Source organism: Rhinichthys klamathensis, unplaced genomic scaffold, assembly GCF_029890125.1.
Source record: "Rhinichthys klamathensis goyatoka isolate OS25496 unplaced genomic scaffold, OSU_Roscu_1.1 h1tg000249l_1, whole genome shotgun sequence".
Lineage (NCBI taxonomy): Eukaryota > Metazoa > Chordata > Actinopteri > Cypriniformes > Leuciscidae > Rhinichthys > Rhinichthys klamathensis.
The window spans coordinates 824,729-850,874 of NW_026606771.1; the positions used below are offsets into that span (position 1 = coordinate 824,729).

Sequence of the window (26,146 nt, forward strand, 5' to 3'; positions counted from 1 at the left end):
CTACCAGATTTTGCAGCAACTGCTCAAGCAAGACCACTAAGGCTTGAATTTTCCTTCAGGAGAGGAGACTTCTCTGACCCTGGATCACAGTTATTCCACTGAGAAACTGTCACAGGCTCTGTAGGAATATCCTAACAGCACCACAACTTGCCATGAAAACAAAGCAACCAAGATCCCCAACATGTGACGCCTCCAACTTGAAGCTTTTTATAGCAGGCTCCTCATCAGACCCCTTCCTGACGTTGGCTCCAGGCCTGTTGATGGCATGAGATAAAGTAGATGTCTTGACAGGCCTCTGCCCAGTCGGACACCAACAAGTCGCGTGCATAGTTTTTGTTATTATTATTATTGGATTAGTTGAATAATATTTTAAATTGACAGTCCAACAATAGGCTGCTTTGTCAGTGGGATAACGGTTACCATAAAATACCATGCGTCTTTTCAGATGCATTGCATGGGTACTGTCTTTTTTTATTATTATTATTGGATTAGTTGAATAATATTTTAAATTGACAGTCCAACAATAGGCTGCTTTGTCAGTGGGATAACGGTTACCATCGCGTGCATAGTTTTTGTTATTATTATTATTGGATTAGTTGAATAATATTTTAAATTGACAGTCCAACAATAGGCTGCTTTGTCAGTGGGATAACGGTTACCATACAATACCATGCGTCTTTTCAGATGCATTGCATGGGTACTGTAACAAGGACCTTGCTTTGCGACCAGTTTATAGTGTCTATTATGCCAGCACAGGAATGGGAGGAAACTGAACCCCCTGGGCGAGGCAAATGCACTCAAGGGTGCCTGACTGGTGGGCCAGTGGCGCAATGGATAACGCGTCTGACTACGAATCAGAAGATTCCAGGTTCGACTCTTGGCTGGCTCGCTCTGCCTCTTTTGCTTCGCTGTCAGCCCATAGCCATTTTATTGTTTCCTTTTATTAGCCCATAGTTTTTGTTATTATTATTATTGGATTAGTTGAATAATATTTTAAATTGACAGTCCAACAATAGGCTGCTTTGTCAGTGGGATAACGGTTACCATACGAGCTTACGAAACCTGATAGGTTTAGGTTCTGTCCCCAACCGGTCTGCCTTCGATAGCTCAGCTGGTAAAGCGGAGGACTGTAGGTGGCAAATTGGCAATCCTTTGGTCGCTGGTTCGACTCTGGCTCTTTTTTCTTCTGGAGGTCTTTTTCACAAGCAAACATTTCATTGGCCATGCTTCTCGACGAGGCCGTCAGCGCTTTCAGTTGGTAGTCCAGCATTTTGCAATCGCGACCGCCGCTGGAGGGCAAAAGCTCATTCCCTGACCGGGAATCGAACCCAGGCCGCGGCGGCAGGGCCGGATTAACCATTAGGGCAACTGGTCACTTGCCCAGGGGCACATGACATCTAAGGGGCCCTGCGCACCGTCAAATATTATGTTAGATCACGTTATAAACGCAGTCCTCACTTTCCTAATTATATGCATATTTTTGCAACCCATTCGATCAAAATATAATGTTAAATCGCGTCAAAAACAGCGTCTGTATTCCTGCGCAGTGAGCGAGAGCGAGCTATCATGTCGACTCGCGTCGCGTGACTTGACGCTCTGAAATTTGAAGTGATGGAGAAGCGGTTGCCTAACATAAAGGTCTCGACTGTTTAGCGTTATATTTTGCCAACGAAGTCAAATTGAAACTGTGATATTGCTTCGTGCCGTTATAAAACAGCAAAAGACTTTAAGTAGCCTATAGGCATTCTGTTTGTGCTGCGTGATTTAAATAGAAGTGCGCACTTTGCTCACGCGATCAGCATGGTGATCTGGTGTTTTCTCCAAAATGAAAGCTCAAGGGTTTATTTCTGGCAATTAAAGAAATTAGGACAATTGTACTTTTCCTATACTGTGTAATGTAATGCAAAATACTTTTAGGCTACATTTATAGGAGGTAGGCCTATATGATTTTACGTCATAGGAATAATTATATAAATCATTATTATAATAATTGTTTGGCATCCTAAAACACCAGTGATAATGTAATGCAGACTGAGACTCTATATCATAACTAAAAAGATGTTTGAGCCCTCTTTAATGTCCAGGTACAAGTCAATGCTTTTTCTTTGTTCAATGTGCACACAGTTCATGGGTTAAAGCCGGTTGAAGCTCTTAATTGTGAGCTCTCAAAGTGCACCAGATTGATGCATTTAACCTTAAAATGTACAACATTTTCTTGCGGGGGAGCATGCCCCCGTACCCCCCTAGAGGGATAGAGTTCCACCCAACATAGTTTTACAAAATCCTATGGGAAACACAGATCATTTATGAAGTAATATGTACAACAAAGTTTCTTTTAAGTCAGTAATACAGTTAATGCCAAATTAAAATGTCCTTGGACAAACTACATTTGGCCTGCCTAAGGGGGGGCCTACAAGACATTGTGTCCAGGGCCCTCTGAATTCTTAATCCGGCCCTGCGCGGCGGTGAGAGCGCCGAATCCTAACCACCAGGGAAGGTCTGCTGACTCTTTCCCGTCAAGCCTGGCTGTGTGCCTCTACCAGATTTTGCAGCAACTGCTCAAGCAAGACCACTAAGGCTTGAATTTTCCTTCAGGAGAGGAGACTTCTCTGACCCTGGATCACAGTTATTCCACTGAGAAACTGTCACAGGCTCTGTAGGAATATCCTAACAGCACCACAACTTGCCATGAAAACAAAGCAACCAAGATCCCCAACATGTGACGCCTCCAACTTGAAGCTTTTTATAGCAGGCTCCTCATCAGACCCCTTCCTGACGTTGGCTCCAGGCCTGTTGATGGCATGAGATAAAGTAGATGTCATGACAGGCCTCTGCCCAGTCGGACACCAACAAGTCGCGTGCATAGTTTTTGTTATTATTATTATTGGATTAGTTGAATAATATTTTAAATTGACAGTCCAACAATAGGCTGCTTTGTCAGTGGGATAACGGTTACCATAAAATACCATGCGTCTTTTCAGATGCATTGCATGGGTACTGTCTTTTGTTATTATTATTATTGGATTAGTTGAATAATATTTTAAATTGACAGTCCAACAATAGGCTGCTTTGTCAGTGGGATAACGGTTACCATCGCGTGCATAGTTTTTGTTATTATTATTATTGGATTAGTTGAATAATATTTTAAATTGACAGTCCAACAATAGGCTGCTTTGTCAGTGGGATAACGGTTACCATACAATACCATGCGTCTTTTCAGATGCATTGCATGGGTACTGTAACAAGGACCTTGCTTTACGACCAGTTTATAGTGTCTATTATGCCAGCACAGGAATGGGAGGAAACCGAACCCCCTGGGCGAGGCAAATGCACTCAAGGGTGCCTGACTGGTGGGCCAGTGGCGCAATGGATAACGCGTCTTTATTAGCCCATATTTTTTGTTATTATTATTATTGGATTAGTTGAATAATATTTTAAATTGACAGTCCAACAATAGGCTGCTTTGTCAGTGGGATAACGGTTACCATACAATACCATGCTCTTTTCAGATGCATTGCATGGGTACTGTCTTTTGTTATTATTATTATTGGATTAGTTGAATAATATTTTAAATTGACAGTCCAACAATAGGCTGCTTTGTCAGTGGGATAACGGTTACCATACAATACCATGCGTCTTTTCAGATGCATTGCATGGGTACTGTAACAAGGACCTTGCTTTGCGACCAGTTTATGGTGTCTATTATGCCAGCACAGGAATGGGAGGAAACTGAACCCCCTGGGCGAGGCAAAAGCACTCAAGGGTGCATGACTAGTGGGCCAGTGGCGAAATGAATAACGCGTTTGACTACGAATCAGAAGATTCCAGGTTCGACTCCTGGCTGGCTCGCTCTGCCTCTTTTGCTTCGCTGTCAGCCCATAGCCATTTTATTATTTCCTTTTATTAGCCCATATTTTTTGTTATTATTATTATTGGATTAGTTGAATAATATTTTAAATTGACAGTCCAACAATAGGCTGCTTTGTCAGTGGGATAACGGTTACCATACGAGCTTACGAAACCTGATAGGTTTAGGTTCTGTCCCCAACCGGTGTGCCTTCGATAGCTCAGCTGGTAGAGCGGAGGACTGTAGGTGGCAAATTGGCAATCCTTAGGTCGCTGGTTCGACTCCGGCTCGAAGGAGGTCTTTTTCACAAGCAAACATTACATTGGCCATGCTTCTCGACGAGGCCGTCAGCGCTTGAGTTGGTAGTCCAGCATTTTGCAATCGCGACCGCCGCTGGAGGGCAAAAGCTCATTCACTGACCGGGAATCGAACCCAGGCCGCAGCGGTGAGAGCGCCGAATCCTAACCACTAGACCACCAGGGAAGGTCTGCTGACTCTTTCCCGTCAAGCCTGGCTGTGTGCCTCTACCAGATTTTGCAGCAACTGCTCAAGCAAGACCACTAAGGCTTGAATTTTCCTTCAGGAGAGGAGACTTCTCTGACCCTGGATCACAGTTATTCCACTGAGAAACTGTCACAGGCTCTGTAGGAATATCCTAACAGCACCACAACTTGCCATGAAAACAAAGCAACCAAGATCCCCAACATGTGACGCCTCCAACTTGAAGCTTTTTATAGCAGGCTCCTCATCAGACCCCTTCCTGACGTTGGCTCCAGGCCTGTTGATGGCATGAGATAAAGTAGATGTCATGACAGGCCTCTGCCCAGTCAGACACCAACAAGTCGCGTGCATAGTTTTTGTTATTATTATTATTGGATTAGTTGAATAATATTTTAAATTGACAGTCCAACAATAGGCTGCTTTGTCAGTGGGATAACGGTTACCATACAATACCATGCGTCTTTTCAGATGCATTGCATGGGTACTGTAACAAGGACCTTGCTTTGCGACCAGTTTATAGTGTCTATTATGCCAGCACAGGAATGGGAGGAAACTGAACCCCCTGGGCGAGGCAAATGAGAGCTCCCTCCGATGAGCCTGATGAAATTGAATTCAGTAAACAATCCCTTCGGATCATTCCCATATTCTTAAAGGGGGGCGGTCACACACTAAAAGCCAATGGGCCTGCTCGAGGCTTGAGGAAGTTCCCATATGGTCTAGCGGTCAGGATTCCTGGTTTTCACCCAGGCGGCCCGGGTTCGACTCCCGGTATGGGAAGTTCGTGTTGTTTTTGCTTCACTTTTGGAAACAGCCAGGACGTCTCTCTGTGCCACTAGCACTTTTGGCCGGCAGGCGGAGCTTACGAAACCTGATAGGTTTAGGTTCTGTCCCCAACCGGGTGTGCCTTCGATAGCTCAGCTGGTAGAGCGGAGGACTGTAGGTGGCAAATTGGCAATCCTTAGGTCGCTGGTTCGACTCCGGCTCGAAGGAGGTCTTTTTCACAAGCAAACATTTCATTGGCCATGCTTCTCGACGAGGCCATCAGCGCTTGAGTTGGTAGTCCAGCATTTTGCAATCGCGACCGCCGCTGGAGGGCAAAAGCTCATTCCCTGACCGGGAATCGAACCCAAGCCACGGCGGTAAGAGCGCCGAATCCTAACCACTAGACCACCAGGGAAGGTCTGCTGACTCTTTCCCGTCAAGCCTGGCTGTGTGCCTCTACCAGATTTTGCAGCAACTGCTCAAGCAAGACCACTAAGGCTTGAATTTTCCTTCAGGAGAGGAGACTTCTCTGACCCTGGATCACAGTTATTCCACTGAGAAACTGTCACAGGCTCTGTAGGAATATCCTAACAGCACCACAACTTGCCATGAAAACAAAGCAACCAAGATCCCCAACATGTGACGCCTCCAACTTGAAGCTTTTTATAGCAGGCTCCTCATCAGACCCCAGAGCTATCCTCACTCGCCCGACTGTGTCCATTGAGATAGATGACAGCACACTGCTGGCAGAGGCAACTAAGTTTGAGATGGCACATCTGGCATGTACGTTTATACTTATTTAAAATATGCAACAAAATATTCAAGTTCCATTCCAGGGATAAAAAAGTTAAGGGAAGTTATTGTGAATTTGCATTTGTTGTATTTATTACATTTTTTGTTTTTTTTCCCCAGCACAACGAGTCTGTCTTCCATCTGGATGGATACACACTCTGCCTGAAGTGGATCAGAGGTGGATTTCCAAGGCCCTGTTCAGGTGGACAGCACAGGGCCATCCTGAGCTGATCTTTAGCAGGGTGGACAAACTTTGGTGGTATCCTCCACAGGTTCCACTGAAGACCAGTAATTGCCCTCCCTTAGAGAACTACTTTGGCCATCCCCTGCTGCTCTGGATGCCACGAAAACTGTGGCAAGTGAAGCTGACCTGTCCACATCCAGACTGTCAGAAAGACCTTCTGACCTCAGCTGGCTTGCATCAAAAGATCAGGCAGGTGTTTGCCTTGGGTAAGATATACTTTGTGGCATCTGAGTACCTGGCCTGCCGAAGATGTAAGAGGAAGGTCATCAGCTGGAGCCATGATATCGTCTCCCAGCTCGACATTGGCCACAGGGTGCAGTTCCCTTGCATTCTTACATCAAAACTTGCATGTGACGTCGAGGTAGTATGTTTGATGCGTCAGCGAGGGCTGGGAAACAGCAGCAGCCAGATCCAGCGCAAGCTGCAGGAACGTCATACTGAGGTGTGGTTGCAAAAGACAGTCCAGTATCTGACAGATTGCAAGGGGATTGCCAGTGCTGTCACTTCGAGCCTGATCCTGCCTGTGACATTTGAATCTGCTCCTTCAATGCCTTCTGTCCCTAAGCATCGGTGGCTGATGCAGGTGTACGCCCAGGATGTCCTGCAAAGGCTGGATGAGATCAAGGCCACTATCACATCGCAATATGGTCGGATCTTAAAAATGGATTCAACAAAAAAAGTGGCCAGAAAACTAGCTGGACGCAGCTATGGCACTGCTACCTGGGCAACCAATGTTGGCAATGAGCACGGACAGGTGATCATGTCCGTGCTCACAGCCAGTGAAGGTTTTGGTCTCGGGCCAATGATTGAAGGCCTCATTAAAAGATACAGAGTGGCTGGGGTGGCTCCTCCCGAGATACTGTACGTCGACCGAGACTGCTGTGGCAACACTCTTCTGAGAAGAATGTTTGAAGAGTGGGAGCAAATGATCATCCGTTTGGATGTATGGCACTTCATGCGGAGGTTTGCTGTGGGTTGCACCACTGACTCTCATCAGTTGTATGCCACATTTATGAGTCGCCTCAGCCACTGTATTTTCATGTGGGACCAGGTTGACCTGACGGCCCTGAAGAAGGCAAAGCATGCAGAGCTAGAAGCTAACTGGAAACCTACATCCGAGGCTGATGTGCTGCGCAGTATCAGCCGTAACGAGCTAGCCCTACATTGCAGGAGAACCACTCGCGGGACCAAGGACACCCTGGCGCTGATTGAGAGCCATATTCAGGCCTTTGATGGAGATGCTGGTCGTGACACTATGGGAGTCCCACTAATAAACTCAGCCCGGATGAGAGAGATATTGAAGTCCCAGCGGAAGCATGTTGCCTGCATCCAGGATCCTGTTGGTGTGCAGCTCTACATGCAGACGGGCACTGTAGTGAAGGGAGGGCACCGTCTGCCAACCTACCGCTGTGCCAGAGGTTCCACTTCGCTTGAGTCATTTCACCTGCACCTTAACAGATTCATCCCAGGTAAATAAGTGACTTAACTGAATTATTAAAATAAGATTTGATTTAATTATATATTAAAATAACTATGGGAACAGCTATTTGTGTATCCATATGACATTTTTGTGTGGTCTTATTTTTATTTTTTTCATTTACAGGTACGCTGGCGAGTGACACCTTCTTCCAGGCGTATCTTTTGGATGGACTTGCAAGGTGGAATGAGGACCGGGCTGTGGCAGCAACAACTGATGAGCAGCAGCCCCATTCCTACAATCATCTTCTGCGTCATGCTGTCAATACTCTTGCAGAGGAGGTTATGGGCAAGAAAATCATCCCTTATGTTGGGCCAAGAAAGTACACTGGTAGATAACTATTTGTTGTTTTTGGTCACTTTTTTTTTTAAGTGTACACATACCATTTAACCTCTGAATTATAATATAATACCCTGGTATATTATCTAATTTTCAATGTTTTAATATTTTAAAGGTGAGCTTATTGGAGTGGAATACCTTTACCAGCAAACTGGTAAAGTTCTGCAGGACTACAAGTTGGCCATTGAAGAGTCCGAGACCACTGAGGTTGGTATAGAAGTGGATGAAGGTTATGCTGAACTTGAGGAGTTTCAGGACATCACTGTCCCCACCTTTGACACAGAACGGACACCTGTTGCCTCTTCACAAGCATCAGTGCCTGCAGCATCATCTCCAACCCCTCCTGTCACCAGCTCCATTTCATCATTGTCTGTGGTTCCTCCATCACCAGTGACATCTGTCACCTGCTCCATTTCATCATCGTCTGTTGTTCCTCCATCACCAGTGACATCTGTCACCTGCTCCATTTCATCATTGTCTGTGGCCCCTCCGTCTCCTGTCACCAGCCCACTGCACAGTCATTCAAAGCCAGGACTCTTTCCTGGAGCACATAGCTGTGAGTTTACCAAAGTATCTATATAGAGTTATTGTGACAACAATTACCACCACCTCTATGTATATATGTCTTATTGAAAGGCAAAAATGCAAATTTAAACTGAATGTTTGCCTTTTTCATGTAGTTCCAGTGGACCAATTATCAGCTGAAACTGGTCTTCTGACATCTGAAGAGAACACTTCACATGATGTAAGGGCCCAGTGTACATTTACGTCTGTAAACAAAATCTTAGTTATGTTTGCTGTGCTTTCATGTGAATATTTGTATTCATTGCTGCTATCAAAAGTTCCTAAATTATCTTTTATTTTAGGATTCTGTTGGACCTGATAATATTGGGGGGTATGGAGCCGTGCAGGACTTGGCAGAGTTCTTGGTTAGCCTCAGAGACCACCGTCTGGCCTTGACTGGAGAAGAGTGCGTCAAGATCATCACCCTATGGCAGGCATTGGGGGAGTATGACAAGAGGAAAACCATTTACCCACGACGTCACCAAACCTCCCTAAAACAGGGACGATTCAGAGCCACTAAGAAGATTGTGGCACCAGGTGTGGAGAGCACCAAAAGGTATGTTAAATTTAGCAAACACAGGTTCTTGATTGTCTTAAATTTTGTATAAAACAAACCACAAAACATAACTATGCACAGATATTAAAAATTAACATCTAGACAACACAAAGCAAAACAGACAGATTAGAAAAGGGGGAAAAAAACAAGAAAAATAACAGAGTAAGATCACACATTGAAATGAATATGTATTCTGCTGTAATTTGCAGGTGTTTCATTGGGGCTCATAGTCCTGCACAGTGGCCTAGCTGCAACCGAGTGGTGGAGGCCATCTTCACAAGGCTCTGTGCCCTCTATCCAAACGTGGTGCGGTGTGATGGAGTGAGGGTGTCCCGCTTCACAATGGTGGTGCGTGCCTACAAGCACATCCGAGAGTGCATCCTCAACAATGCTAAGGTGATGAGCGAGACCACCATCCAGCTCCCAGAAGTTAACACTGCAACAGTCACACAATGGTGAGTAAATTAGCATTGTTCCAGCTAAGCATAAATTGAAGTGCCACACAAAGCGTTCAAGTCTTTTATGTGGTTGTCTTACAGTTTTTTTTTCAATCGCCAACAAGCGCTTACCCATACTTCAGATAATTTTTCGAAACTCTTAACACAGACTCACACCACCAAAACACAATTGGCCAAATGGATGATTTTCTTCTCAAAAACACATTTTGTTAAATATATACTAACTTTCAAAATAGAACACATCTTTCTCTACACACTAAATTTCCCAAAACACTGGAAATCTGAAAATGAAATTATTCTGTCAAAGAATAACACTTGTTTTCATTTCACAAGGTACATGCAGTCAATCAAAGTACACCAGGTTTCAAAATAATGGCTATTGTTGACATTACAAAAACGACATAGACTTTTATGTGTCAGTTTTACAGGTATTTGCATGCAAAAAATGCAATCCCCGTTTTTACACTAAATTTCTTGGTTGGGACTTTTATGTCCACATTTACCGTACTGTTCACATTCAAAAGCATTCCAGTAAAAAGCAAATCAGTTTTTTTCACCTCTCTCTGCACCTTCACCTCTCACTGCACCTCTCACTGCATCTCTCACTGCATCTCTCACTACATGGGGTCAATTATTATTATTTTTTTATTATTATTATCAGCTGAGATATATTGTTTTTGAACTCATATCATTGCAGAAGCAGAGGTTTTTATAATATATCTAAGGTTTGGAATATTGTTTTTGCTATTGTGGGATGGTGTGTGTTACTGTAACATTTGTAAATACTACAAAAACAATCCATAATTTTGTTGGGAGGTATTGCTTGTCTGTTAAGAGAATGTAAGCATTGTGGAAATGTGTTCACTGACTGCATATTGTGTGAAAACGACATGATGTGTGAATGGTATGGCCACAAAAGATCGATGCTGTGCTAATTGTGTTTAGAGTTTTGAAAATGTGACAACTGTTTGGACAAATACTTGTTAGCGACTGAAAAAAACTGTAATATAGCTATGGCTGCTTTGACTTGTTGGCTAAAAACAAATCAACAAGAGTCCAACTTCTGCTTTCTTCTCCATAATGAAAAATAAGATTTATTGCTCACGACATGGTCTTCAACAGACTGCAAGAATCAATAATCAGTACAACGTATCTCCATAAACAGCTTTCCAACACACATACAAACGAACAGCTACTACCTTACCAGCGGCATTTTACTAAAGCAATGATACACGAGACAAGGGTGAGATCAATTGCTCTGTGATCTCAGCTGTGTCTTGCTGTTGCATCATAGTCATGATCAAACAGTAGTTGAACATACCATCTTTTGTATAATTGCTTAAATGTTTATTCAAATTGGTTGCTTTATGTTTTCCCAGGTACAGCAGGCGTTGTAAGTCACAGGAACAGGAGATATTGAAACAGGGTATCCAAGCCCCTGAAGCACCCATGGCAGGACCTGAGAACCTTCCTGCTGCTATGCAGAAAGGACCGACTCTCTGTTCCAGCAATTTGTCAGAGCCACACCTTTTTATCCTGCCACCAAATACTGCTGGGGAGGCTAAACTCAAAGGGAGGTCGCAACCTCAGGCCATCTTCCAGGCTCCACCATCACATCAAGGACTTCCTGTACCTATTGCACCAGCACCACCTTTCTCTCCCTCTTTCGTTTTACCACCTGTGCAGCTTCCTACAGTTCCTGGTAGCTCACAGGTGATGTTCTTCAACCTCCCATTACCTTCAGCTATGCCACCATCAGCTCAGACACAGACATCCAGTCAACCGGTTCCTTACTCCACTCAGCAATATAGAAAGAGAAAACAGAAGAGGGAGAGCGCTGGAACAGTGACAAGAAAGTATGTTAGAAAGACAGACTTCATTCTTTGCAGAAAGTGCAATAAGGAGAGAAAGCCACCAACACATCTGCAGTACTTTGGCAACTGGTACTGCGAAGAGTCTGAGACTAAATCATATGATGAATGGAGAGCTGTGCTGATGGAACGAGGTTATAGGAAAAAAAAAGCCAGGAAATGACAACCCTCCAGCTTCTTAAAATTGCTCTTTCAGCATGTTATTTTTATTTATTTATTTGATTAATGTTTGATTATACAACATAACAACGACAGCTGTCTTTAAAATGTATAACAACGATGTGTGTGATGCCTTTTGAATAATTTTTATTCATGTGTGTGTTGCGCGCATGCATCTGTGAGTAGGATGGGGATAATGGGTGTTGTGTTTGTACCTTTATTTGTGTTTTATTCATTTTACTTTTCTTACACTTTATTTGATTACATTTGTTTACAGTTTTTAGAATAGGAGTGAAAGACCGGTATACTGTATCAGGTAATTTAATTCTTATTGGAGTTAAGTAAAATACTTGGCCCAGGGAAAGAAACTACAGTATCCAGAGATTGGTGGTCCATTGTTTTAATGGTCCTGTTAGTAGCTGTCACAGGGCAACAGGTGGTTGCCTGGATGAGAACAGTTTATTTTAGTTATTTTGTTACGTTAACTTATGCCTTAAGTTATTTATGTACCTGATTATCATTAATATCATCATTATTACTATTATTATTAATAATAATATATATTTTTAATAATAATACTAATAGATGAGAAGCATTTGTTTAGTTTATTTATGTTTAGCTATGCCTTAAGTTATTTATGTACCGGAATGTGATTATATTAAAAAAATTTAATGGGTTTGGATGTTTCTGTGTTATTTTCTTATTCATCTACTTCCTCTTTTCATTATTATTATTGTTTACTGTATTATTGACTACAACAACTACACTAAAATTATATACACATTTTAATTTCTGGGCAACAGGTGGTTGCCTGGATGAGAAGAGTTTATTTTAGTTATTTTATTATGTTAACTTATGCCTTAAGTTATTTATGTACCTGATTATCATTAATATCATTATTACTATTATTATTATTAATAATAATAATAGATGAGAAGCATTTAAGTTATTTATGTACCTGATTATCATTAATATCATTATTACTATTATTATTATTATAATATATATTTTAAATAATAATAATAATAGATGAGAAATATTTATTTATGTTTAGTTATGCCTTAAGTTATTTATTATTATTACTACTACTATTATTAATATTACCAGTTTTAATAATTGTTGTGATTGTATTAAAAAAATATAATGTGTTTGGACGTTTTTGTGTTTTTCTTCTTCATCTTCTTCCTCTTATAATTATTATTATTATTGTTTACTGTATTATTATATACAAATGTTAATTTATACACATGACAGAATTATCTGGACTTAAATGTGTAGTTAAATAACATTTATCCTAATAATTAACATTAGTCATAAAAATATTGGGCGAGCGGGATTCGATCCTGCGATCTTTGGGTCAATTTCAGGCAACTTTTGATAGCTTTGATAGACGTATGCACGCCGCGCTTGGCGCAATGGATAACGCGTCTGACTACGAATCAGAAGATTCCAGGTTCGACTCTTGGCTGGCTCGCTCTGCCTCTTTTGCTTCGCTGTCAGCCCAAAGCCATTTTATTATTTCCTTTTATTAGCCCATAGTTTTTGTTATTATTATTATTGGATTAGTTGAATAATATTTTAAATTGACAGTCCAACAATAGGCTGCTTTGTCAGTGGGATAACGGTTACCATACGAGCTTACGAAACCTGATAGGTTTAGGTTCTGTCCCCAACCAGTGTGCCTTAGATAGCTCAGCTGGTAGAGTGGAGGACTGTAGGTGGCAAATTGGCAATCCTTAGGTCTCTGGTTCGACTCCGGCTCGAAGGAGGTCTTTTTCACAAGCAAACATTTCATTGGCCATGCTTCTCGACAAGGCCGTCAGCGCTTGAGTTGGTAGTCCAGCATTTTGCAAATGAGAGCTCCCTCCGATGAGCCTGATGAAATTGAATTCAGTAAACAATCCCTTCGGATCATTCCCATATTCTTAAAGGGGGGCGGTCACACACTAAAAGCCAAAGGGCCTGCTCGAGGCTTGAAGAAGTTCCCATATGGTCTAGCGGTCAGGATTCCTGGTTTTCACCCAGGCGGCCCGGGTTCGACTCCCGGTATGGGAAGTTCGTGTTGTCTTTGCTTCACTTTTGGAAACAGCCAGGACGTCTCTCTGTGCCACTAGCACTTTTGGCCGGCAGGCGGAGCTTACGAAACCTGATAGGTTTAGTTTCTGTCCCCAACCGGTGTGCCTTCGATAGCTCAGCTGGTAGAGCGGAGGACTGTAGGTGGCAAATTGGCAATCCTTAGGTCGCTGGTTCGACTCCGGCTCGAAGGAGGTCTTTTTCACAAGCAAACATTTCATTGGCCATGCTTCTCGACGAGGCCATCAGCGCTTGAGTTGATAGTCCAGCATTTTGCAATCGCGACCGCCGCTGGAGGGCAAAAGCTCATTCCCTGACCGGGAATCGAACCCAAGCCGCGGCGGTGAGAGTGCCGAATCCTAACCACTAGACCACCAGGGAAGGTCTGCTGACTCTTTCCCGTCAAGCCTGGCTGTGTGCCTCTACCAGAGTTTGCAGCAACTGCTCAAGCAAGACCACTAAGGCTTGAATTTTCCTTCAGGAGAGGAGACTTCTCTGACCCTGGATCACAGTTATTCCACTGAGAAACTGTCACAGGCTCTGTAGGAATATCCTAACAGCACCACAACTTGCCATGAAAACAAAGCAACCAAGATCCCCAACATGTGACGCCTCCAACTTGAAGCTTTTTATAGCAGGCTCCTCATCAGACCCCTTCCTGACGTTGGCTCCAGGCCTGTTGATGGCATGAGATAAAGTAGATGTCTTGACAGGCCTCTGCCCAGTCGGACAACAACAAGTCGCGTGCATAGTTTTTGTTATTATTATTATTGGATTAGTTGAATAATATTTTAAATTGACAGTCCAACAATAGGCTGCTTTGTCAGTGGGATAACGGTTACCATACAATACCATGCGTCTTTTCAGATGCATTGCATGGGTACTGTAACAAGGACCTTGCTTTGCGACCAGTTTATGGTGTCTATTATGCCAGCACAGGAATGGGAGGAAACTGAACCCCCTGGGCGAGGCAAATGCACTCAAGGGTGCCTGACTGGTGGGCCAGTGGCGAAATGAATAACGCGTTTGACTACGAATCAGAAGATTCCAGGTTCGACTCCTGGCTGGCTCGCTCTGCCTCTTTTGCTTCGCTGTCCTGCTCCAAGGCAAAAGAAGTGGTACAGTCTGTATCAGAAGGTATGTAGAAAAAGTATCAAAAGGAATATATATATATATATATATATATATATATTAATTTTGAGTAGTAGACATTATATTTTCAGTATGTACAGTATGAGCATAAAACAAGAACTTGTACAAATAAATATAAGTGGCATCTTTTGTTTTGTTTACAGATAGAGAAGTGCCCTCTGCAGCTGAGAGGACAGCTAACGCTTTTCTCCCAGCCACAGATGTGTTTGTGTGGATTTCATCCTCATAAGGTAGGCTAATTTGGGCTCTTTCAGTTTAACTACAGTTGATGCAGTGTGCACACAATATAAAGATGTGGTATTTCTTAACATTAATGTATTCTTGGACAATTTCTGTTGTTTCTATCTGGGTTGGTTTGGCAACAGGTCTGTTCCACAGCAGAGGAAATTGCATAGTAGGTAAAAGAAGGTCATAAGGTTGAAACTAACTACATCACTAATAACTGAATAAAAAACCCACATCTAAATTTGTCACGTCATTTGCATGAAAGGGGTTCTTATACATTATTGTTTATACTATTAACATAGAATAGAACAGTAGTATTGTGCTTTCTTTAAATCACTGGTGATTTTGTCCATCATCTTTCTAAGTCTTTCATACTGTATTTCATACTGTATATATGCACTGTTTTATACATTTTTGTTATGCAGCAGCAAGTGCCTACAGCCTCATCTAGACCCACAAGCAGTGCAGACCAATCAACTAGTGGTCAATGTAGCTCCTTAATGGTAGGTAGATTTTATAGCTTTATGTGAGAGAGAATTCATAACGGAAATATTTTATATTCTTGTCATATTTCAGCTCCCAACCACTGCTCCAGTAGAACGTCCCACAGCTGACACTACACCCGCAAGTTTGGTGAAAAGGCCCAAGCTCACCCTTTCCTCGGTACATATGATGGCATGTGTTTTAAAATGGTTAACAGTTGTCATATTAATACTTCTCTCTTTAAAGTTTAATAAGTCCAGATTTGGTGGAAAGCATGTGGAGAGTGCAAAGCCAAATTTACATGTTGGACGGAAAGCTCATGTAAGTAATAAATAATTATTATTTCTTTGCTACAAAAAAAAATTCCAATGATACAATTTTTTTATACCTTGTATTTTTAGACTCATTCAACCACTGCTACAAATGCAGGTGCCCGTGTGTGTGAGGCTCCAGTGCTAGCAGGTGGTCCTCCTCAAACCATCTCTCCACCACAGCCTCCAAGTGCAGAATAATTTTTTCTTGCTCCTCCATTACCGCCTCCAAAATAACGGCATCGGCCAGTGGAGGGGCAGAGTTTAGGAGTGAATGTGGTAAAACATTGCACTTGTCACTATGTTTGGTTAGTATTTTTTTGTCTTTATTTGACCTGTCCTTTTCTGTCTACAGAGCGCATTCCAGCCTGAGCACTCTGCTGCAGTTCCTCTCCTGTGGCCTAAAACCATGCCCCAGGAGGATCACCAATGGGTCTCCACAGGATTGTTCAGAGTTGGTGCTCGTGGGAATTTGGAGCTCCAGGATCATCTCCAGTTGTGGTATTTCCCTCCACAGCCATCCCTTATTTACCACCAGGCACCAACATCAGCCAGATTTTTTGCCCATTCCTTACTGCTGTGGATGCCGTATAGGCTGTGGAAAGTCAGGCTGCTGTGCGCGGACCAAGCCTGTAAAAGCCCTCTGACTAGTGGAGGTCTTCACAGATGGGTGCGTCAGGTCCTTGACATTGACCGCTTTTACAACCTGGTCACAGAGACTCTGATTTGCTCCAAGTGCCGCCGCAGCTACCTGTCTTGGAATAGGTAAATTACTTGAGCAGCTGGACATGGCCCATCGTTCTGAGTTTAGGGTCATTCTTACCCGCCGGTATGTTACATTATTGTGTGATTTTTGTCAGTTGCTTATCCATGTATATTTAATTTATTTCTTATTACAGATATGCCTGTGACATCAGGGTGATACGCCTCCTACGGGAACGTGGTCTGGGGAATGGCCCTGTCCGACTGATTGGCTAATTGAAAGAGAACCACAGTGAAGAGTGGCTGAAAAGGGTTGCGCGGTATACCAGCGAGTGTGCTTCTTTTACCAGCAAAAGTTGCCTGATGCCACCAACATTTGAAGAGCCTCCCCAACCTGTGGCAATTCCCAGCTATAAGTGGCTTTCAGTGGTGTACAGCCAAGACATCCTGTTCAGGCTGGAGGATATCAAGGCTAGTATCACCTCCACTTATGGATCCATCTTAAAACTGGATTCCACCAGAAAGGTACATCTTTAATTATTATTGTATTGAGGTTATGCAAATTCTATTTATATTTAAATCTAAATAGAAATGGAACCTCAAATGAATGAACAACTTAAACAATAACATAAGATGGAATGTCAAATTGAGGGACATTTCAAAGATGAAAACAAGAATAACATTGCAGAGATAACCACTATTTTTTTTTAGGACATTACACGCATAAGCTCTATATTAATGCAATAGAACCACTGAAGGTGTTGCTACTATTGGTTTAATATATATGTTTGTTTTAGATCACTAAAAAGCTCTCAGGACCGGCAAAAGGCACTGCACAGTGGCTGACATCCGTTGGTAACGAGATGGGTCAAGTGCTCATCAGTGTCTTGACTGCTGGTGAGGGACCAGGTTTGGATCTTATGGCAGCTGGCTTGGTAGACAGGTATGTTACCTGTAATACATTTTCACTTACATGTAATTTAACTTGTCCTTAGTTTAGAATTTACTATTTACAATTTGCATTTGTAATTTACTGTTGTTTGATGATGAAATTCTTTAATTATTTTTGATAATTATTTCTCGCAGGTATAAAGCTGCAGGTGTAGACCCTCCTGTTGCTCTCTATGTGGACTGTGGCTGCTGCAAGGATGTGGGTGAGACCAAGCTGAAGGCCAGATTTGCTGGATGGCCTAACTTGATTGTTCGCCTCGACATCTGGCACTATATGCGACGCCTGGCTGTGGGATGCACCACTGATGCACACCAGCTCTATCCCACTTTCATGGCTCGCATATCAGCATGTATTTTTGAGTGGGATGCTGCTGATGTCAACAAGTTGAGAGAGGCAAAAAGAGCACAGCTAAAAGAGCAAGGCCTGATGGCTCTGACGGAGAAGCAGCTAGATCGGCACATAAAAAAAGAAGAGTTAGAGCTGCACTGCAGGAGGAGGACTCGTGGAGAAGACCAAACCATCCGGCTGTTGGATCAGCTCATCAGTGAGCTCATCAGTGACAAGGGTAAGGATGCCCTTGGTGTTCCTCTTCTGGACCCCATCAGAATGCAGCACATCTGGCGTGTTCAGAAGAGACATGTTAAGTGCATTCAGGACCCACCTGGTGTGGCGCTGTACACACAGACTGGCACCATCACCAAGGGAGGAGTGCAACTGCAGACACTGCGCTGTGCCAGAGGTTCTACATCTTTGGAGTCATTCCACTGTCACTTAAACCGGTTCATTCCAGGTACGTGCAACTCAATAATGTTTATGTTTAACAGAAATACTTGACCTTATTCCTTTTTGCCGTTTTTTTGTGTTTACTTTAGGAAACAGTGCAAACTCGCTCAACTTCCAGATCTACCTACTAGATGGGCTACATCGCTGGAACCACAACAGGGCAGCAGCTGCTCTGGAGGCAGAGACCTCGGGCCTGCGCACATACTCGGGCGAGCTGGTTCACAGCGTGAATAAAGATTATGAGAAGGTTTTTGGCAGGAAGCTGATTCCTTCTTTTACACCACCCTCAAAGTACACAGGTATTCATATTTAATATTGTATGTTTATGCTCATAGTTCTTTCTCTGTTTCTATGTAGTTTTTTTTTATTTTATTTTTTATATTGGTTTTGCATTTTCAGGTGAACTGATTGGAGTGCAGTCCCTGTTGAGGCAGAACAATGAACCTCTACAGTGTATGGCGCCAGACTCCGAGGAGGCAAATACATTGCTGGAGCAGTTGGAAGAGCCAGTAGAGACTGATGAGGGCTTTGAAGAACTTGAACATATTGAGGTCACTCTTGCCGATTTACTTTTGGACACATCTGATATGATCTCAGTGCTACCTGCTTCTTGTGCTCCTGAGCTTTCTGGTCAGTCCGCTCCTCCTGTCCAGTCCACTCACCTGCTGGGGGTCCAACATGCATCTGCTCCTCCTGTCCAGTCCACTCACCTGCTGGGGGTCCAACATGCGTCTGCTCCTCCTGTCCAGTCCACTCACCTGCTGGGGGTCCAACATGCGTCTGCTCCTCCTGTCCAGTCCACTCACCTGCTGGGGGTCCAACATGCGTCTGCTCCTCCTGTCCAGTCCACTCACCTGCTGGGGGTCCAACATGCGTCTGCTCCTCCTGTCCAGTCCACTCACCTGCTGGGGGTCCCATCTGCACCCGCTCCTCCTGTCCAGTCCACTCACCTGCTGGGGGTCCCATCTGCACCCGCTCCTCCTGTCCAGTCCACTCACCTGCTGGGGGTCCAACATGCATCTGCTCCTCCTGTCCAGTCCACTCACCTGCTGGGGGTCCAACATGCGTCTGCTCCTCCTGTCCAGTCCACTCACCTGCTGGGGGTCCAACATGCGTCTGCTCCTCCTGTCCAGTCCACTCACCTGCTGGGGGTCCAACATGCGTCTGCTCCTCCTGTCCAGTCCACTCACCTGCTGGGGGTCCAACATGCGTCTGCTCCTCCTGTCCAGTCCACTCACCTGCTGGGGGTCCCATCTGCATCCGCTCCTCCTGTCCAGTCCACTCACCTGCTGGGGGTCCCGTCTGCACCTGCTCCTCCTGTCCAGTCCACTCACCTGCTGGGGGTCCAACATGCGTCTGCTCCTCCTGTCCAGTCCACTCACCTGCTGGGGGTCCAACATGCGTCTGCTCCTCCTGTCCAGTCCACTCACCTGCTGGGGGTCCAACATGCGTCTGCTCCTCCTGTCCAGTCCACTCACCTGCTGGGGGTCCAACATGCGTCTGCTCCTCCTGTCCAGTCCACTCACCTGCTGGGGGTCCAACATGCGTCTGCTCCTCCTGTCCAGTCCACTCACCTGCTGGGGGTCCCATCTGCACCCGCTCCTCCTGTCCAGTCCACTCACCTGCTGGGGGTCCCGTCTGCACCTGCTCCTCCTGTCCAGTCCACTCACCTGCTGGGGGTCCAACATGCGTCTGCTCCTCCTGTCCAGTCCACTCACCTGCTGGGGGTCCAACATGCGTCTGCTCCTCCTGTCCAGTCCGCTCACCTGCTGGGGGTCCAACATGTGTCTGCTCCTCCTGTCCAGTCCACTCACCTGCTGGGGGTCCCGTCTGGGTTACCTGGACAATCTACATCTTCAGAGCAAGTTGTAAGAGAAATACCAGTATGCTTTATATTTATTGATGTTTGACCTTCCTGAAATACTTCAAATCTAATGTAATACTTCCTCCTAGGCCGTGGATGAACAGAGTTTGGCAGGAATGGATCGTGTTGATGAGCTTGCGGAATACTTGGTGGAGCTAAGAAATGAAAAAGGCCTCACTCTTACCAATCAGCAGGCCAGCACCATTGTGGGTCTTTGGCAGAACTTGGAGCAACACGATAAGGACCGGATTTCTTACGCTGCTCGACATCAGGAGAGACTGCTCACTGGTCGGTTTAGGTCTCCGAAAAAGAAGGCTGTATTTGCAGGAGTTGAAAGCACAAAAAGGTGTGTACTTGGTTCTACTGGTTCAGCTGCTCAGTGGCCAAACTGCAGCCGTCTTGTAGAAACAATATTTATCAGATTGTGCAACATTCATAATAGCCCCAAGAAAATTGGACACCAAACCCTTTCAAGATGGTCACTAATTCTAAATGATTATAAAAAGATTCGACAGCTCATTTTAATCAAAGGCATTATTATGAAAGATACAACTCTGCAACTTGTTACTGTAAATCAGACCACGTTGATACAGTGGCATAACAAAAGATTCAAGGCACAAGAAGTTGCAATTCTGATGCAAGGGTTGGTACTGCCTGATGAACGCCCTGTTGCCAGTGAACCACTACTCCCAGTAAACACTAGGCCCACTCAAGTCACACCACACATGCATGAACACACTTACAACATGCCACCTGACACGGCTGGGTTGGCAAAAACCAAGCTAGTTGTCAAAGATAGAGCTGAGCTGAGAACCATACAGCCAAAACAACATACAGCTCAGCCAGGAGTTTTTTACATGCCACTAATAGTGCCACCAACCACAACAGCAAGTAGCATTCTGCTTCTGCCGCCACCCCAGACCACTGCACCCAGTAGAGTTTGCACACCACATTCTGAGAGCACAACTGGCCCTTGTCAAATGCAAGACACTCCACAAAAAGAAAAGCGTAAATACACTAGAACAGTCACATCCAACAGATGCACTAAATGTGGAGAGCCACGCACCACAGACACTGGCCATAGCCAGTTCAAAGGCAGAATTTACTGCCCAAACAGGGAGACCCTAACCAAAGAGCAGTGGCTTAGAATGATGAGAAAATAGTACATCATTGTATTTTATGTTGTGAAGATTTTGTTTTTATTATAGTAAAATATTTAGTTGTTTTGCAAAACTAATACCGAAATAATTGCACTATTTTTTTATTTGATTTTTTTATTTTTTATTATTTTTTTTTATTCAATTTGATTGTGATTCATTGTGCTGCCCACAACATATACACAAACTGTTGTATTTGTTCTAGGTTAATGGGTTGTATATAGTTCAGTTCTGTTTGTTTGTTTTCTTTTTACTTGTAAATAGTGATTTATTTTAAATACTATACCAAACGTGATTTGTTTGTACATATTTTGTTGAATGTTGTATATTTGTATGTATATTATAAAGTGTACATTATATGTTTTATATTTCGACGTGAAAAGAATAAAAAATATTTTTTAAATATTTTATTGATCTGTTTTATGTTTATTGTTTTGTTAATGGCTGATAGTGACAGTGATGTGATATAGCAGGCTTAGGTGGAGTGTTCGAAGTCAAATTACATAAAAGAAGAGATACATGCAGAATGCCCATACTGTTTATTTATTTTTTAAATCAAGGTTACAGTTATAGGTGGTAGTTTACTATTAATCATTATTAGATACTCCTGCAATATATCAGTACACTAAATGTTCTTCCATTCTACCATTTGATAATACTGGGTCATCAATGCAGAGTGTTTATAAAGTTAGATCATTGGGAAGTCCCTAAAAATGTGGTTCAGTACCTCCTTTTGATCAAAAGAAGAAAAAATTTAAATGCAATGTGTTAATAATTAAATAAATGGTTAATTGCCTGCAAGCTGAACTGCATCCCTTATATTGCACTAAATAAATCTTGGTTCGACTCCGGCTCGAAGGAGGTCTTTTTCACAAGCAAACATTTCATTGGCCATGCTTCTCGACGAGGCTGTCAGCGCTTGAGTTGGTAGTCCAGCATTTTGCAATCGCGACCGCCGCTGGAGGGCAAAAGCTCATTCCCTGACCGGGAATCGAACCCAGGCCACAGCGGTGAGAGCGCCGAATCCTAACCACTAGACCACCAGGGAAGGTCTGCTGACTCTTTCCCGTCAAGCCTGCCTGTGTGCCTCTACCAGATTTTGCAGCAACTGCTCAAGCAAGACCACTAAGGCTTGAATTTTCCTTCAGGAGAGGATACTTCTCTGACCCTGGATCACAGTTATTCCACTGAGAAACTGTCACAGGCTCTGTAGGAATATCCTAACAGCACCACAACTTGCCATGAAAACAAAGCAACCAAGATCCCCAACATGTGACGCCTCCAACTTGAAGCTTTTTATAGCAGGCTCCTCATCAGACCCCTTCCTGACGTTGGCTCCAGGCCTGTTGATGGCATGAGATAAAGTAGATGTCATGACAGGCCTCTGCCCAGTCGGACACCAACAAGTCGTGTGCATAGTTTTTGTTATTATTATTATTGGATTAGTTGAATAATATTTTAAATTGACAGTCCAACAATAGGCTGCTTTGTCAGTGGGATAACGGTTACCATACAATACCATGCGTCTTTTCAGATGCATTGCATGGGTACTGTAACAAGGACCTTGCTTTGCGACCAGTTTATAGTGTCTATTATGCCAGCACAGGAATGGGAGGAAACTGAACCCCCTGGGCGAGGCAAATGAGAGCTCCCTCCGATGAGCCTGATGAAATTGAATTCAGTAAACAATCCCTTCGGATCATTCCCATATTCTTAAAGGGGGGCGGTCACACACTAAAAGCCAAAGGGCCTGCTCGAGGCTTGAGGAAGTTCCCATATGGTCTAGCGGTCAGGATTCCTGGTTTTCACCCAGGCGGCCCGGGTTCGACTCCCGGTATGGGAAGTTCGTGTTGTCTTTGCTTCACTTATGGAAACAGCCAGGACGTCTCTCTGTGCCACTAGCACTTTTGGCCGGCAGTTGGAGCTTACGAAACCTGATAGGTTTAGGTTCTGTCCCCAACCAGTGTGCCTTTGATAGCTCAGCTGGTAGAGCGGGGGACTGTAGGTGGCAAATTGGCAATCCTTAGGTCGCTGGTTCGACTCAGGCTCGAAGGAGGTCTTTTTCACAAGCAAACATTTCATTGGCCATGCTTCTCGACGAGGCCGTCAGCGCTTGAGTTGGTAGTCCAGCATTTTGCAATCGCGACCGCCGCTGGAGGGCAAAAGCTCATTCCCTGACCGGGAATCGAACCCAGGCCGCGGCGGTGAGAGCGCCGAATCCTAACCACTAGACCACCAGAATAGGTCTGCTGACTCTTTCCCGTCAAGCCTGGCTGTGTGTAAGTCGGACACCAACAAGTCGCGTGCATAGTTTTTGTTATTATTATTATTGGATTAGTTGAATAATATTTTAAATTGACAGTCCATCAATAGGCTGCTTTGTCAGTGGGATAACGGTTACCATACAATACCATGCGTCTTTTCAGATGCATTGCATGGGTACTGTCACAAGGACCTTGCTTTGCGACCAGTTTATAGTGTCTATTATGCCAGCACAGGAATGGGAGGAAACTGAACCCCCTGGGCGAGGCAAATGAGAGCTCCCTCCGATGAGCCTGATGAAATTGAATTCAGTAAACAATCCCTTCGGATCATTCCCATATTCTTAAAGGGGGGCGGTCACACACTTGTAAAGTATTTGGGCCATTGGGGAATATGTATTCAATATTTAGTAATTACAAATTAATAACTATTGATACGGGTTTGACCCAGATAACAATACATGTTAAAAATCACCCGGCAAAGGGGGTTACGTTGCCAATCTGTTATGAACGACTGAATACAATGGATTTATAATCAATTATTCATACAGATCGGCAAGATAGATCAATTTTATTTATCAATAATCAAATCATAACGAATTATAATTCAATATTCACATACAAATTGTCTAGAATATATAGATTCTCAGGATACTCCTCAATGGAATTAATTAGTATCGAATATTCTGTTTGTCCAGCAAACTGGTCATGGATCTTCATCAATTTCCACAGAGAAATTACCTTTAAGAGACTCGCAGGAAAAGACGATCTTTACGGCCGTAAAAGATAGCTTTCCTGTTTTGTCACAATACTATTTAAAGTATTATACCATTTCAAAGCTTGTAGCTGATCGAAACATTTAAGTGATTTGAAGTATGAGCACAGGCAGAATCAATCAATTAATATATGTATTTAATAAAGGTGATTACGTATACGGTTAATAAACGTTACAAGGAATAAATGTATTTACAAACACAATAAAACATCGAGGAAGGAGAATGCAAATAGAAAGAGAGGGAGAGAGCTGGTGAATTTGGCAAAATTCATCAGACACAGAACCGTTAAGAGAGACAACTTAGAGTCAAATCGTACCCTAATTAGGGCAGGCAATCTTAGCAATATTTAGATCTCGGTAAGAAACGAATACTTGCTGATCATGTTCTCTCGTGTGTGTGTGCGTGTGTTCCGGACCCGGTCAGAGGTCCTTTCCGGCGCGCCCGTGTGGCGGGATGTTCAAATCGTCTGTTGAAGGTGTTGCCAAAGAAATGATTCAAACTAAGTTCATTTCACTCGCTGGTGAGAATGAACAAAGGAGAATACAAAAAGGAAAATAAAACTGAACTAGACAAACAAAGGAAAGATGGGTCATCGCATGAACACGAGGTCCCGATGGACCAAGGAGTCACATGATGAAGGAAGGGAGAGTCCAGAGTACGAGCGAGCGAGAGAGTCAAGCGCGTGTCACATGTTGGAGGAAGAGCAGTCCAGGGTACCAGCCAGAGAGGGAAGACAGGGGTACCGGCCAGAGAGGGAAGACAGAGCACAGGAAGAGCGAGTCCAGTTCTCTTTAAAGGAACTGGAGTCCACACCTCTGAGGTGCGAACTGGCCAATGACATTCAACGAAACTCTTGGCGGCAAAATTCTCTTTGTCTTGTCAAAGCTAAATTATGGCCGCATTCACAGGTTTTACGATCAGTCAGAATTTGTTCAGAATCATTTCAAAGATGGTAATGTGAGGAAATAACAGCAGGATGCAGTATGCAAGTAAACTCAGTTTAATGAATAATATAGAATAAACAATGAAGAAGGCACAAGTCGGGGACAACACTCAGATGGACAGTGAAGCAGGGACGAGATGGCGATCCGGTGGAAAACAGGTGATGAAGTGCTCGAGTGAATCCCAGGGGAAGTGAACATCCAGATGACACGACGAACTGACGAACATCCAGACGACACGAGGAACAGACGAACTCCAGACTAGGAACAGCAGACGAGGCACGAGCACAGGAAACACACCGGGGAACAACCACAACGATCTGACAACAAGGGAGAGAATTGCTGGGTATATAAAGGGAACTGAAATGGATGACAGCTGGTGACACTAATCAGCACAACGAGTAACCACACCCACACAATACACTCACGCAGACACATCAGCGTGAGACAGCCGATTCATAAACCGTGACAGTACCCCTCCTCCTAAGAACGCCTCCTGGCGTTCTCAGACTCCCTTACCTGTCGATTGTAATCATCGATAAGGGAATGATCCAGGATGTCTCTAGCCGGTACCCAACTTCTCTCCTCCGGACCGTAACCCTCCCAGTCCACCAAGTACTGAAATCCGCGTCCCCTCCGTCTCGAGTCCAGAATGCGGTTAACCGAATATGTGGGTTCCCCATCTACGAGTCGCGGCGGGGGGGGAACCGGGGCAGGCGGATTAATGTGAGAATGAAACACGGGTTTGATTTTAGACACATGGAAGGCGGGGTGAATTCTCCTGTACGCAGGAGGGAGTTTGAGTCGGACTGTCACCGGACTAATAATCTTGGTGACAGGAAACGGGCCAATAAATTTAGGAGCTAGCTTGTTAGACACGGAGCGGAGAGGAATAT

General features: G+C 43.9%; 2 protein-coding genes and 7 non-coding genes across 9 annotated transcripts; 8 read left to right on the forward strand and 1 right to left on the reverse strand.

Moving 5' to 3' along the window:
* Positions 1–4,056: 4,056 nt before the first annotated feature.
* Positions 4,057–4,143, forward strand: trnay-gua (transfer RNA tyrosine (anticodon GUA)). Its single transcript is given in 2 exon segments — positions 4,057–4,093; positions 4,108–4,143. It is a non-coding gene; the product is annotated as a tRNA-Tyr (tRNA).
* A 910-nt stretch (positions 4,144–5,053) lies between these two features.
* trnae-uuc (transfer RNA glutamic acid (anticodon UUC)) lies at positions 5,054–5,125 on the forward strand. The gene has a single exon. It is a non-coding gene; the product is annotated as a tRNA-Glu (tRNA).
* A 126-nt stretch (positions 5,126–5,251) lies between these two features.
* trnay-gua (transfer RNA tyrosine (anticodon GUA)) lies at positions 5,252–5,338 on the forward strand. Its single transcript is given in 2 exon segments — positions 5,252–5,288; positions 5,303–5,338. It is a non-coding gene; the product is annotated as a tRNA-Tyr (tRNA).
* Positions 5,339–5,807: 469 nt separating this feature from the next.
* LOC130100899 (uncharacterized) lies at positions 5,808–8,560 on the forward strand. The gene is made up of 4 exons (XM_056266550.1): positions 5,808–5,893; positions 6,023–7,615; positions 7,750–7,953; positions 8,078–8,560. The coding sequence occupies exons 1-4, from the start codon at positions 5,878–5,880 to the stop codon at positions 8,542–8,544; spliced, it is 2,280 nt and encodes a 759-aa protein (XP_056122525.1). The 5' UTR covers positions 5,808–5,877; the 3' UTR covers positions 8,545–8,560.
* Positions 8,561–13,553: 4,993 nt separating this feature from the next.
* Positions 13,554–13,625, forward strand: trnae-uuc (transfer RNA glutamic acid (anticodon UUC)). The gene has a single exon. It is a non-coding gene; the product is annotated as a tRNA-Glu (tRNA).
* Positions 13,626–13,750: 125 nt separating this feature from the next.
* On the forward strand, positions 13,751–13,837 carry trnay-gua (transfer RNA tyrosine (anticodon GUA)). Its single transcript is given in 2 exon segments — positions 13,751–13,787; positions 13,802–13,837. It is a non-coding gene; the product is annotated as a tRNA-Tyr (tRNA).
* Positions 13,838–17,716: 3,879 nt separating this feature from the next.
* On the forward strand, positions 17,717–24,323 carry LOC130100892 (uncharacterized). The gene is made up of 5 exons (XM_056266543.1): positions 17,717–18,258; positions 18,341–18,550; positions 18,651–18,802; positions 20,205–20,403; positions 24,232–24,323. Exons 1-5 carry the CDS (start codon positions 17,742–17,744, stop codon positions 24,321–24,323), a joined length of 1,170 nt encoding a protein of 389 aa, XP_056122518.1. The 5' UTR covers positions 17,717–17,741.
* On the reverse strand, positions 22,249–22,320 carry trnae-cuc (transfer RNA glutamic acid (anticodon CUC)). Its single transcript has one exon. It is a non-coding gene; the product is annotated as a tRNA-Glu (tRNA).
* On the forward strand, positions 23,044–23,115 carry trnae-uuc (transfer RNA glutamic acid (anticodon UUC)). Its single transcript has one exon. It is a non-coding gene; the product is annotated as a tRNA-Glu (tRNA).
* Positions 24,324–26,146: the final 1,823 nt, after the last annotated feature.